The sequence below is a fragment of the Antechinus flavipes genome, chromosome 2 (assembly GCF_016432865.1).
Source record: "Antechinus flavipes isolate AdamAnt ecotype Samford, QLD, Australia chromosome 2, AdamAnt_v2, whole genome shotgun sequence".
Classification (NCBI taxonomy): domain Eukaryota; kingdom Metazoa; phylum Chordata; class Mammalia; order Dasyuromorphia; family Dasyuridae; genus Antechinus; species Antechinus flavipes.
The window spans coordinates 1,681,455-1,695,148 of NC_067399.1; the positions used below are offsets into that span (position 1 = coordinate 1,681,455).

At 64.5% G+C, this 13,694-nt stretch overlaps 1 protein-coding gene across 1 annotated transcript; it reads right to left on the minus strand.

Moving 5' to 3' along the window:
* Positions 1 to 1,568: 1,568 nt before the first annotated feature.
* Positions 1,569 to 11,105, minus strand: EVA1A (eva-1 homolog A, regulator of programmed cell death). The gene is made up of 4 exons (XM_051974048.1): positions 10,764 to 11,105; positions 8,612 to 8,768; positions 7,346 to 7,491; positions 1,569 to 2,600 (listed from the first exon to the last, which is right to left on the minus strand). The coding sequence occupies exons 3-4, from the start codon at positions 7,464 to 7,466 to the stop codon at positions 2,200 to 2,202; spliced, it is 522 nt and encodes a 173-aa protein (XP_051830008.1). The 5' UTR covers positions 7,467 to 7,491; positions 8,612 to 8,768; positions 10,764 to 11,105; the 3' UTR covers positions 1,569 to 2,199.
* Positions 11,106 to 13,694: the final 2,589 nt, after the last annotated feature.

Consider the following 13,694-nt stretch of genomic DNA (forward strand, 5'->3'; position numbering starts at 1 on the left):
ATTCCCAGAGAACACCGGCTGCTCTTCAGAGGTGCGAGGGGTTCCCCGAGCGCACACTTACCCGTTCTGCCCCCCCCTCCCCACACGTTCCCCACGCGCCTGCCGCTGTCAGCGCGGACCCTGGAGGAGAGGGCAGAGCGTCTCCTCTCTGCCCCACCCGCTCATGCTGCCCCGCGCTTTGGTAAAATGAGTGTATGTCACGCGTTCCTGGGGCTGATGAGCTGCGTTTTGAGAGGGTCTTGAGCTCTCAGATGCAGGAGCCCTTATGGGGGGAGGGGGATCGGGCGCTACATATACGCCACCCTTGTTTGGTAATGTCTGTCTGCAGATGTGACGTTCTGAACTGAGCACAATCATTCCTGATTTCTAAATCCAATCCCATCGACCACAACTGATCAGCATCTGCTCTGAGAAAGCCAGAGGGGATAAAAAGACAAAATGACTCCGCAGTTGCCCTCAAGGAGCTTGCTGTTCTATTGGGGGCTGTGGCGCCCAGACGGGTCACTGTAAGGGAGGGCAGAGGTAAGGAGACGTCAGAAAAAGTGCTCCTGGAAAATCAGAGAACGCACTTCCCTCCAGGGTGGAGTCTAAGAGAACAGAGACCCTCAAACCATCCCTTATTCCGGACACCAGGACACTCCCTACTTCCCTCAGAGAAAAAAGATCCTTCTGTCTTGGACCTCTGGCCACTGACCCCTCCCATATGCAATGCTAGGAATCTGTGGCCCATCCCTCTGTAAACCTGGGAGCTCCCAGAAGACATCGGGCTGGGTAGCCCCAAGATGGGGCGGGTACTTAATAACACCGCAGAGAAAAAGGGGGAACCCGCTGAAGAAAGTTTGGGGGGTTGCTTGAGGGAGGGAGCACAGGGGAAGGAGGAGGAGAAAGAAGAGGGAAAGCAGAAAAGGAAAAGGGAGGAACAGGAAAAAAGGCAAGAAGAAAGATGGAAAATGGAGAGGGAGAGGAGGAGGGACACCCCTTCCCCAGTGGGTGACCTTTCTGCCATGGGCCTTTAACCTGAGGCTTCTTCAGTACAGGAACTCAACCACCTTGCTTCGGGAGGGACTGAGGGGGGGAAGGGTGTCTTTCCCTAAGGATAGAGGGGATACCATATGTAAAGGGATGGGGTAAGAGAGGGTGGACTTCCTGGCTAAAGCCCCCACGTCCTTTAAATAAATACAAAGCCTTTCTTGGCTGATTCTGATTGTTTTTTAATAAAATATATAAAACAATGTGCATTTGTATTCATGGAAGACTATCCTGGAACTAAGGCACAGAGGCTGACTGGCTGGCCCAGGGCATCCTCAAATATCTGTGTATTCATAGGTGTTCTTTCCCTTTTTTGCCACTGTCTCTCTGTCTCTCTCTGTCTCTGTCTCTCTCTTTCTCTCTGTCTGTCTCTCTCTTGTCTCTGTCTCTCTCTCTCTGTCTCTTTCTCTCTCTTGTCTCTGTCTCTTTCTCTCTGTCTCTGTCTCTGTCTCTATCTTTCTCTCTCTCTCTCTCTCTCTCTCTCTCTCTCTCTCTCTCTCTCTCTCTCTCTCTCTCTTTCACACACACACACACACACACACACACACACACACACACACACTCTAACTTATATTTAAACCAGAACTTGGGATTTTGCTCTTTGAGGTTAACATTCAATGACCATTGAAAGCCTTCAGGAGAAGTGAGAAAAGAGCCAGCACTGGAGGCCTCCAGACCTGAGGCCGAAGTCCCAAAGTCGAGGGAGTACCGGGACTGGGGGAGGGGGAATCTCTGGTCCTGAGAAAGAAGTCTTCCTAGGGGGGTCCCCGGCACCATTCCCGGCATCTCTTCATGGCAGAGCCCCCGGGGGGCTCCGGGCCCAAGGGCCGGGTGATGTCCATCTCAGAGGGCAGCCATCACCCGCCTGGGCAGAAGAGCAGAGGCTGGAGTGGGGAGCGAAGGGGGAGGGGCTGGAGCCAGGCCCGCTCACCCACTGTACCCTGAAGAGGGGGCCCGGAGGAGGAGAGAGAATGGGGGGCAGAGCCATGAGCCCCTTCTCCCGCCCTCTGCCTAGGGGCCGCCTCCGAAGGAGAGGCTGACGGCCGAGGTCCGCTCCCCGGCCGGAGCAGAGGCGGGCCGCCTAGCACCTGGGACAGAGGCCCGCGGGCAGGCCGGTCTCCCGGCCCCTCCCCCCACGCCCGCGGTCCGCCGGCTCTCCCCGCGCCCCCCTCAGTAGTAGCGGTTCAGGCTGCGGGTGGCCGGGCCGGGGCCGTCGGGCTGCCCGTTCAGCCAGATCTCGCGGATGATGCGCTCCCTCTCCTCCAGCCGCTGAGCCCGCTCCAGCTCCTCGGCCGACGTGAACACGTTCCTGTGGGGCGGCCGCTCGAAGAGCCAGGGCCTGCGCACGGAGCCGGCCGAGGAGCAGCCGTCGCCGCTGTCCCCGCTGTCCCCGCTGTCCTCGCTGTCGCTGGCGCTGAGGTCGCCGCTGCCCCCGCGGCCCGCGCCCTTCTTCCCGCGCCGCGGCCGGCAGTCCGCGCGGCAGGACACGGTCAGCACCAAGGCGGCCAGCGTGAGCAGGAGCCCCACGCACACGCCGGACACGAAGCACAGGGCCGCGCGCTCAGGGTGCTCTGCAAGAGGAGGGGGCGTCAGAGGCTGGGTCCCGGCTCACCCGGGCAGCGCGGCGCGGGCAGCCTCCCCGCCCCCTCCCCATCCCCTCAGCCCGGAATTTCTTTATATTCCGAGAATATCGTCAGAGGCGGCTCCTAACCCACTGCGGAAGCCCCCAAGCCTGCGCGGGGAGCCCCTGTCTCTCACTGCAGGAGGGCCGCTGGCCCAGAAGCTCCTCAAGCAAAGGGGAAGCTTCCCGCCTCCCTGTGAGCCTCTTTATTCGCGTCCAGGTAGTTAAGGCTTGGGAAACCAGGGCCCGGACCCTGCTTGCTCAGAGACCCCGCTCTGGGCTGAGAGCAGCGACAGCCCGAGCCAGGAGAAAGCTGGGGGGGAGGGGGCTGCAGCGTGGGGGGCCTGGAAGGAGGCCCAGAGAAGGGGCACCAGGCAGTGGCCACCTCTCCCCTCTCCTCGGGCTCCTTTCTCTTTTGAGGAGGGAGCGATAAAAGGAGAAGAGACTAAGGGGGGGGGAATGGACCATTAGCAACTGTGATTATGAAAAGATTAGGAAAATTATGAGAATTTTGCAATGAGTTGCTCTGATGAAGGTCTCCTCTCAAATGTAGGAAACTGAGGGAAACGGATCCCCCAAGAACAGGAGCCGGTCCCTTCTTGCCTCTTCATAGAGGGGGGAACATGCAAGCAGGTGGCAGATTTATGGAAACCCACAGGGTAATCTTAGGGACAGCTGGGGGAGCTCCAAAGGGGCGCCTGCTCCCACGGCTAACGCACAAAGACTCCCTGAGCAGGGAGGGTTTCAGCCGGTTAGGGACATGAGGGAGTCTGGGGAGAGGCTCCATGAGCTGGGCTCAGATCCCAGGCTGGGTGGCCCTGGGCCAGGCCCCCAGTTTCTCTGTGTCCCAGGTAACCCCTGAAATGTGTGCAGCCCATGCCCATCTGCACCAGAAAGGGAGTAGTCAATAAGGCCCAAAGGAGCAAAGGAGCTTGCAAGGACCCAGAACAGGCCAGCATTTCCCCATTTACAGATGTGAGACTCAGAGCCAGGCTGTCCACAAAGGCTGGATCTGCCCCTGCAGGAGGGGTGGGCTGCCCTGGGGAGGCTGAGAAGCTGACCAAAGGGGCCCCTCCCTGGGAGGAAAGGCTGCACTGGGGCAGAGGGACTGAGCCAAGCTCCGGTTCCTTCCTCCCTGCCCAGGCAATCCACTCTCCTCTCAGAGCAGCTGCTGGGCCTTTAAGGGCCAGCAGCAGAGTCCACCACTCAGAAGGGAGGTGACCACAGGCTCCAACCAGTAGTCCTCCCCCTCAGGGGCTCCAACCAGTGATCCTCCCTCTCAGGGGCTGCAGCCAGTGGTCCTCCCCCTCAGGGGCTCCAACCAGTGGTCCTCCCTCTCAGGGGCTACAGCCAGTGGTCCTCCCCCTCAGGGGCTCCAACCAATGGTCCTCCCTCTCAGGGGCTGCAGCCAGTGGTCCTCCCCCTCAGGGGCTCCAACCAGTGGTCCTCCCCCTCAGGGGCTCCAACCAGTGGTCCTCCCCCTCAGGGGCTCCAACCAGTGGTCCTCCCCCTCAGGGGCCCCAACCAGTGGTCCTCCCCCTCAGGGGCTGCAGCCGGTGGTCCTCCCCTTCAGGGGATGCAGCCAGTGGTCCTCCCCCTCAGGGGCTCCAACCAGTGGTCCTCCCCTCAGGGGCTCCAACCAGTGGTCCTCCCCCTCAGGGGCTCCAACCAGTGGTCCTCCCCCTCAGGGGATGCAGCCAGTGGTCCTCCCTCTCAGGGGCTGCAGCCAGTGGTCCTCCCCCTCAGGGGCCCCAACCAGTGGTCCTCCCCCTCAGGGGCTGCAGCCGGTGGTCCTCCCCCGCACCGGCCCTTCTTATCTTCCCCTGCCACGAAGGGATGCTTCCTCAGACTAGCCTCCGAAGCCCCTTCCAACTCATGGGCTCTGGCTCTCTTTGGGTCCCCCCAAACACCTCTTGGACAGCCGTTCAGAGGCTTGATGCTGTGGCAGGGAGCTGAGGGAAGCCTCTGGCCTGGCGCACCCGAGTGATGGCCGCCCGGAGCAGCTGAGAGCCTTTTCCCCTAGGACGGCCCTTGGGTGGCTGCAGCCCATAGGAGCTCCGGCCGATTACTTTGAGCACAACCCAACCCCCCCGGGCAGAGCCAAGGTACAGAGGAGGCCCACTGCTCCTGGCTCAATCTCTCCACTAGAGGGCTCTCCCCGCCGGCCATGCTGGGTCCCCCTGGAGCCAGGCTGATGGGAGAAGGTCCAAGGTCCTTCTTAAGCCTTGGTGGCCAGAACCGCCTGTCCCCTCCTTCCCGAGCCCTGAGCCTCCCTGAATGCGCTGACCACTCGTGGACTTACTAAAAGTGGCTTAAAAAAAAGAGAGAAAAAATAATGAGCAGAAGAGACAGGGCGGATGAAACGGTTTAACCCTGAACTCCTGGAAATCAAATGACCAACGGGCCGGATGCCAAATGGCATGGTTTTGTCGAGATTCCCCAACTGTGAATCCGTTCCCACAGCGGGGACCCCAGAAAGGACCCGAGGCAGCAAACCCCTGCTTTACTGGCCAGCCCGGAGGGAGACCTCGGTCAGACTGACTCATCTGAAGAATCCCGAAAAGGGACCTGGATTGTTGCCCTTCTCATCGCGCAGGCAAGAGGCAATCCTGGTTAGAGAAGGCTCAGCGAGACACTCAACTAAGCAAAGGCATCAGGAGCACACGGAAGCAAGAACTGGGGACGCAAACTAGAAGAAAATGGAAAAACTTGCAAAAATCATTGGATCAAACATTTCTCCATCAAAGATGGCAATCCACTCGGACCCTCAGAGGGTCAATGATGAGCTAGTCTGTCTGCCTATCAATCACCTGTCTGTCTGCCTGCCCGTCTGCCTGCCCATCTGCCTGCCTGTCTGTCTGCCCATCTAACTGCCCATCTGCCTGCCCATCTGCCTGCCTGCCCGTCTGTCTGCCTGTCTGCCTGCCCGTCTGTCTGCCTGCCCTCTGCCCATCTGCCCGTATGTCAGCACTGTGCAGACTGGAGGAGGAGGGTCCCAGAGGAGTCCAGCCAGTGCTTGTGACTGGGACCCCTCGTCTCCGCTCCGCTCCCATGGGAACCATGAGGCTGCAGGTCTTTTTCTTGCGACAGACCGTGCCCACGGCTAAGGTCGGGCTCTGCCATTTTCCTAGGAAACGTCCGTCACTAGGGCAGGCGACGCTGGGCTCTTTTCTTGCCCAAATAAAAATAAACACTTGGCTCTGGGGAGTTTCCTGCCATCCTGCTGGGAGGGGCGGCCCTTCGCCGAGCTGGGAGGGCAGCAGCCTGGCCCCGGCCCCAGACAGACTCTCAGACTGCCCAGGTGGGAAAGAAGGGGAAAGGGGCCGTGGCTGCTGCCCGGCCTCTGAGGGTGGGCAGAGGGGAGAACACCCGGGTTCCTTCCGTGGGACCCAGACTCGTCCGGGCCGGGCACACACGGGCCTCCTGGGAGGCCCTTCCTGGAGCCCAGGAGGAGGGCAGGGACCCGCTAGGCTGCCCATTTCTCACCGGGTCTCAGGGTGCCGGCTCGTCCCCCAGAATCACAGCCTTGCAGACATGCTGACCGAGGGTCCCTTGCCCAAGAAGTGGTCCCCAGATCCTGCCGGAAGCCCTCTGGGTGGGACCGCCTCCCGAGGCCGCCTCTCCGCACGGGCACAGCCCTGATGGGGAGTTTTTCCCCAACTTCTGTGTCTCTGTGAGTCTCCCCGTCCCTCCCAAGGGGGGCCCAGGGGCCAGGGGGACGAGGCTGAGCCCGCTTCCCGCCGCCGGCCCCCCCCGCTCCCCACCTGCCCGCCTCTCGGTTCGCTCTATGAAGCGCGCTTTGTTCCCTTTTGGGTTCAGGTCCCGGAGGCCGGGAGGGGCAAAGTCTGACACAAGACAAACAGAAGCAGCTGAGGGCACCTGAGGGACGGTCCAGAGGCCAGCCCGGAGGAGGCAGAGACCAGGCCTGGGGGCCGGGACTCCTCGCCCAGCCTCCTCCCGGCGCCTCCAGACACAGCCCAAGACAAAGTGTCTGGGACCAAGCTCCATCAGTGAGCTCCGGAACCCGAGCGCCCACGGGCAGCTGCTGGCCCTGTGCCGCAGCCCTCCCCCTCGCCCCCCCGCTGCTGGGCACCTCTGAGGGGGCAGGGACACACGAAAACCTGAGGGGCCTTCTCCTGCCTCAGCCCCCCAGCCTCCGGCCCTGACCTCCTGTAGGGCCGGGTCCCAGGCACCAAAGTGCCCTCCCCTCAGGCCCCGGCCAGGGTAGAAGGTGCCTCAGTCCCCAGTCAGAGCGTTAGGGGCACTGGGGCAGAGCCCAAGGCCAGGTTGCAGGCTGGCATAGAAAGGGGCAGCCAAGTGTGAATCCTGCCCTGGTGAGACCTTGGCTCCCCTTGGCACCCTGAGCCAGGTCCTCCCAATGCCCCATCTGGCTTCCTCTCCAGCACCCTCTCCCCAGACTCCAAGGCGGCTCCCCCAGCACTCCGAGGCAGCTCCCCTGGCACCCCGAGCCGGCTCCCCCGGGCACCCTGAGCCAGCTTCCCCCGGGCACCCCGAGGCGGCTCCCCTGGCACCCTCCCCTGGTACCCCGAGCCGGCTCCCCCGGGCACCCTCTCTCTGACACCCTGAGCTGGCTCCCCGGGCCACCCTCCCCTGGCTCCCCGAGGCGGCTCCCCCGGGCACCCTGAGCCAGCTTCCCCCGGGCACCCCGGGATGCCATGACCGCTGGGCACCTACCGCTGACGAAGGAGTAAGCCGCCAGCAGATTGCTGAGGAAGGCCATCTGCCCGGCGCCCCGGACGCCGGGCTCCATGCTGGGCTGTCGGCCGCTCACACCGGCCCTGGAAGTCTCGGGCATCCGCGGGCGCCCAACGCCCACTTCTCTGTTAGGAAAAACAAAGTCAAGGGTGAGCTCAGGGGGCGCCCCACTGGCTCCCCGTCTTCAGCAGTCTCAAGGTCATTGGGGGCTCGGGGACTGCCAGCCCCACTGGACAAATGGAGAGACTGAGGCCCAAGCAGGGGCCGGCAGCGCGAAGCTCCGGGGGCTCCGGAGGCTCCTCCCTGGGGTCTCCAGCCCCCCGTGGCTCCTGCACCCCCTTCTCCCCCTCTCTGCTGCTTCTGCCCTTTCTCCTTCCTGCCAACGGCACTAAGACACACCCACGGGCCGGCCCAGGAGGCCAACCTGTAACCGGAGACTAAATTCGCGCTGGACGACGCCTGGGGGCCGGGCTCTGCGGCCACTGCCCCGTCCAAGGGCCAGGCTGGGGGCGGCTGCAGCCCAGGCCCCCCTCCCCCACTCTGGTCTGCTGGCCCAGCTCCAGGGCCTGCCTGCCCTTCCCCCAGAGACTCGTCCCCCCAGTGGGGGCCCCAGCTTCCCAAGGACCCCGACCACACGGCAGCCTGAACTCTAGGTCACAGTCGGGGGCCGGGCTGGGGGCCGGGGGCCGCCACCTCCTGGCCCAAGTGCATTGGAAGGGCTCCCCACTGTGGTCAGCTGTTTGGGGGGGGTCTCATCTGGGAAGAGCATGGGGGGACCATGGCGGGGGGTATGGGAGCGCAGGAGTGGGGGGTTCACACGACAAGCGCGCGCAGGGACCAGAGGCTCTGCCCTGGAGCTATCCCCCCACTGCCTCATGGGCATCTCCACCTGCACGGCCCCGGGCCAGGGGTCCCCGCTGCAGCCCCCCACCCTGGTCCTCCCCCGAGTGACTTCCCTCCACCTTCTCTCCGAGGGGCGCCCCCCCCCCCGACCTCCCCTCCCCGACCTCTCTCCACAGCTGCCCGGCAAAGGGCAGAACCAGCAAGGGGGCGCGGCCTGGCTGATGTCCGTCAGTCCGTCCATCAGGGGGGTGGCCGCCAAGCACTGGCCCCATCCCAGGCTCTCCGCCCTGCTGGGGGGGGGGGGCTCCAGCAGCGGGTTCTGCCCCCGGCCTGAGGTCCGGCCTCCCCTTGGCCTCCTGGGGCCCCCCCACCTGCTCTGAGGGACCCTGAGCACCCACGTACCTTCGGCCCACGGTCTGCGGCTGGGCGGGGGTCCCGGGTCAGGGATGAGGAAGCAGCCAGAGACGTTTCTCCCCAGGGGATGGAGCGGGCCGAGCCATGGGGCCGCCCAGGAGCGAGGGGAGGTCAGGGGGAGCGAGCCCGTGCTGGCGCCTTGGATCTGGAAGGAAAGAGCGTGAGCTCGGTCAGGGGGTCCGGCAGGACGGGGGGAAGTGGGGTCTGCAGGCGGGGGGGGCCAGAGATGCCCCAGCCCTCTCGGGTCTCCCTCTCTGACCCCCCTTCTCTCTCCTGGCTCCTCATCACCCTCAGGCCCTCTAAGCCAAGCCGAGCAGCGGCCTGGGCTCTCTTGGGCGTCTCCCCAGCTTCCCGGGGCCCATCCTTTCCCGAGGAGTCAGCGACCATCTCTCTGCTGGCGATTCCTGCCTCGGTCTCGCTGCCTTCGGTCCCACATCTCCAGACGGACGTCCAGCAGACATCTGAACCTCAGCCTGCCCGCCGCAGAGCTCGGGAGCTCCCCCCAATCCTTCCAGCATCTGCCTCCCAGTCCCCCCGGTGAGGGGCAGCCCCCCATCTCACCTCCCGTCCTCATGGTGACAAGGCCGGGGCTCTCACCTCCCCCCCGTCTCTGCATCCCCCCCCCCCAGCGCAAACCCTCCTCTCCTCACCCTGGGCTACAGAAGCGGGCGAGGGGCCGCTTGCCTTCTTCCATCTGCCCCTCAACTACTGGTGTTTCCCTAAAGTGTGAGTCTTAGCCGGCACCACTCCCCCCACTCAATCTGCTCCAGGGGCTTCCTTGGGCCTGCAGGGTCTCGTCCCAAACGCTGCCCAGCATCCGGAGGCTCCGGCCCTCCACGGCCGCTGCCCTGCAGCTACCCCCCCCCCCCGCTGCCTCATGGGCATCTCCGCCTGCACAGGCCTCTTTCCAAAAGCCCCCGTTTCTGCCCCGAACGCCCCAGGTTCAGGACCCGAGCATCCACCGGGAGCCCCTTCTCCCTCACACTCGCCAAGCCTTGTCTCAGCTCTCCCAGCGCATCCCATTCTCTCCAATGATGAGACCCCGACCTCATGACCCCGCACTGGACTCCATCAGAGCTTCCAACCCTGGTTGCCCACCGTGGGGCAGCAGCTCCTCAAGACCCCCCACACTCTGGCTCCCACCTTCCTGCTGGTCTCTCGGCCAGCACTGGGTCTCCATCCGCCCTCCCTCACACCTTTCAGACTCGGATTATCCTTCAAAGCCCGGCTCTGGGGGCCTCTGGGCCTGAGCCCTCCCCAGGTATTGCCAGCGGGGGAGGGGTCCTTAATCAGTGCTTCTGCCCTTCCCCTGTGGTCCAGGAACCCACCGGCAGACCTGAGCAGGCCCCTAGTATCTCTCAGGCAAGAGCAGCGGGAAGGGATAGGGGAGGAGCAGACCTGATGGGACCGGGAAAGGGGCTCCTGGAGGAAGAGAAGGAAAAGGAGGAGGGGGAGAGCAGGAGAGCCGGTGGAAGAGGGAAAAGGGGAGGAGGGAGCAGGGAGGAGGGAGAAGGAAGAGGGGGAAGGGGGTGGAGCAGGGAGAAGGGGAGGAGGGAGCAGGGAGGAGGAGGAGAGCCGGCGGCCCCATTTCCGAAGCAGGGAGGGCCCAGGGACTGGGCCGGGCTTTCCAGGAGAGAACCTTTGCCAAGTACTGGGAGCCGCCGGGCGGGTCTCGGGAGGAGCGGCTGTCGAGGACCCGCCCGCGGGGCGGGAAACTGGAGGCAGTGGGAGGGCCGGAGAGGAAGCTCCGCCAGGAGGCGGGAGACGCGAGCCGGACAGGCGCTGGGCACCGGGAGGGCGGGCCTGCGGGAGGCGGGTCCGGGCGCCAGGGATGCCAGGGGTGGGCTGGGAGGAGGGGGCGGAAAGACCCGGCGAAGCAGGAGCGCGGGGGCCGGGCGGGCGGCCTGCGGGGACACGTCGGGCCGGCCCGGGCGGCCCGGGACAGGAGCCGCGGCTGCCCTGGGCACCCTGCCAAGAGCGTGTCGGGGCTGTGCCCACCCCTCCCCCAGTCCCAGCCCCCCACCCCCGAGAAGACAGACTCGCAGACAGACGGGGACAGAAACTGAGTCTGGGACAGGGAGCTGCCCCTGCATGGGGGAGGGGAGGGGCGGGGGGAGTGAGGCGAGAAGCCCTCCCTTACCTGGCCGCCCGGGCCGCGGCGGGACTGCGGGACTGCCCCGGGCCCGGAATCTCCGGACTTTGGCGGGTCCGGGCTGGCGGCGGGGGCCTCGGGAGCCCGGCAGACGCGGGACAAAGCAGCTGAGGCGGCGGCGCCCGGGGTTCGCGGCCGTAGCCGAGTCGAGGAAGCAGGGCGAGAAGCCCCCCCAAGGTCTCCCTCAGCCGGGCCCTCCCGAGCTCGGTCTGCCCAGCCCGGCCGCCGCCTTCCCTTCTCCTTCCTCCCGGCCCGGGCTCCACCGGGCCCCGCACACACCGGCGTCTGCAGGAGGAAAAGGTTGTCTCATTTCCTTCAACCTCCAGTCACCCGGCCCCCCCTCCCCGCCCCAAGCCTGCCCCCCACCCCCCGGAAAGATTCCCCAGTGGGAGGGGGAAGGGAGGGGAGCCGCCCCCCGGAAGACTGGGACCGCCCGCCCGACATGAAGTTCAAGCTCACCGAGCAAAGGAGGCGGGAGGAAGAGGAAACCCGAGAGAGGAGGGCGGGGGAGCGGAGAGGGACCAGACTGTGCCCCAGAGACTAAGAGGTTGGGGCGCCGGAGGCGGCTCCCTCGCCCCCTCTCGTTCGGCTTGGCTGGGACCGCGGGGCGCGCGGGGAGGGCCGGACTCGGACAAGGGGAGAACGGACCCGGGCGCCCCCCCCCCCCAGGCTAAGGAGGCAGCTGACCCTCAGCAGCGGCGACGGGGGCTCCGGAGAGTGGGGGGGGGGGGGTCTCGTTCCTGGCCCGGGCTGGGAGGGCCTGGACCCGGGGAGAGCGAGACGCGGACGGGACGGCCGGCACCACAGACACCCCCCGGGGTAGGGCCGCAGGTCCCGGCCCCGGCCCAGCCCCAAGTTCTCGGCACCATCGTTTCCAAATTAGGCTTGGAGAGGCTTCCGCCGGCACCCCTCGCGGGGAAGGAAGGAAGGAGACAGCAGAGGGAGGGAGGGCCCGGGGCGGCTTCCCGAGCAAGGGGGTCCCGACAGAGGGAGGGAGGGCCCGGGGAGGCTTCCCGAGAAAAGGGGGTCCCGGCAGAGGGAGGGAGGGCCCGGGGCGGCTTCCCGAGAAAAGGGGGTCCCGGCAGAGGGAGGGAGGGTCCGGGGAGGCTTCCCGAGAAAAGGGGGTCCCGGCAGAGGGAGGGAGGGCCCGGGGCGGCTTCCCGAGAAAAGGGGGTCCCGCAGAGGGAGGGAGGGCCCGGGGCGGCTTCCCGAGAAAAGGGGGTCCCGGCAGAGGGAGGGAGGGTCCGGGGAGGCTTCCCGAGAAAAGGGGGTCCCGGCAGAGGGAGGGAGGGCCCGGGGCGGCTTCCCGAGAAAAGGGGGTCCCGGCAGAGGGAGGGAGGGCCCGGGGCGGCTTCCCGAGAAAAGGGGGTCCCGGCAGAGGGAGGGAGGGCCCGGGGCGGCTTCCCGAGAAAAGGGGGTCCCGGCAGAGGGAGGGAGGGCCCGGGGAGGCTTCCCGAGAAAAGGGGGTCCCGGGTTCTCAACGGCAGGCTCTTCAGCCTTCAATCCCCGGACCAGCCAAGTCTCACTCGGAGCTATTCCCCTGGCAGCCAACCCACCCAGGGCAGCGTTACATCTCCAGCTTCCAGACCTTTGTCCCAGGCTCCCCGCGCGCCTGGAAATTTACCTTTGCATCTCTGACTGTCTCCTTCAAGGCTCCTCAGCGCCGCCTCCACGAAGCCCGCAGGGATTCAAGGAGCAGCTAGCTCCACTGCCTCCCCAAACTGACCCCATGATTTCTGTTTCCTTTGGGGGACCCTCTGGGGCAGGAACTGTCTCATGTGTGCGCCCACACAGCGGGGCACCCGGGTTGTAATACAGGTCCCAGGGCCCCAGCGATCTACCCCCAGGCCTTTCGGGTGGAGCGGGATAAGTGTTTGTTCATAAATAAGTAACGGGCGCTGGTAATGGGAACAGAACAAGAGGCGCCATAATGAAAAGACGTTCGCCCTCGCCTCCTGACCCGGCGCTGTCAGAGACCCTAGGGGCTGATGAAGCCCCTCTCGGCCCCAAGCAGCCAAGCAGGACTGGCTGGCCTCCTCCCCTCCCCCAATGCACCTTGCCTGCCTGATGGGGTTGGGGAGATCGGTGATCCAGGCGGAGGGATCTCTGCCCCCGGCTTGGGGGGGGGGGTAGCAGCTGCCCTGGGCCCCGAGCTCCAGCCGCACTCTCCTCCTAGAGCCCTTCTCAGCCTCTGACTCGGGCCCTTTTCCCGTTTAGACTAAGCCGTCCTCCCCCAAGAGCCTCCTCAGCCTTCCTTACTCCCGCTCCTCTGCCCTCCAAGCCCCTCAGGCTCCCTCCCCCTTTAAGGGCCTCCACTTGTCCCGGATGGTTCCTCAGCGAGGAAAGATCCCCAAGCCGACCTCCTGTTCCTCCCCGTCCCCCCTTTCTGCCTTGTAGCATTTTGTTACTTGGTTTTTGTCCTGAACCTTCTGGACGGAGCCGCCTCCCTTGGCTTCCATTGCTCTGCTGGTTTGACTCTCCCACCTTTCTGACCACTTTCTGCCACTGCTCTCTCCTCCCAAAGGCCGGAGTGTCTGTCTCTCCCTCCCTTCTTCTCTCTCTGTCTCTCTGTCTCTTCCCTTCCTCCTCCTCCTTTTTCTCTCTCCCTCCCCCCTCCTCTTGTCTTCTTTCTCTTTTTCATCTCTTCTCTTGTCTTTTTCTGCCTCTCAGAATTTCTCTTTTTCTCACCCTCTGTCTCTTTCTCTTGTTTTCTCTGTATCTCCGTCTCTCTCTCTGTATCTGTCTCTTTCTCTATCTTTTTCTGTATCTCTCTTTTTCTCTGTATCTCTCCCTGCCTCTTTTTCTCTGGATCTCTCTGTGTCTCTTTGTCTGTCTCTCTTTTTCTCTGCATCTTTCCCTCTGTCTCTTTTTCTCTGGATCTTTCCCTCTGTCTCTTTTTCTCTGGATCTTTCCCTCTGT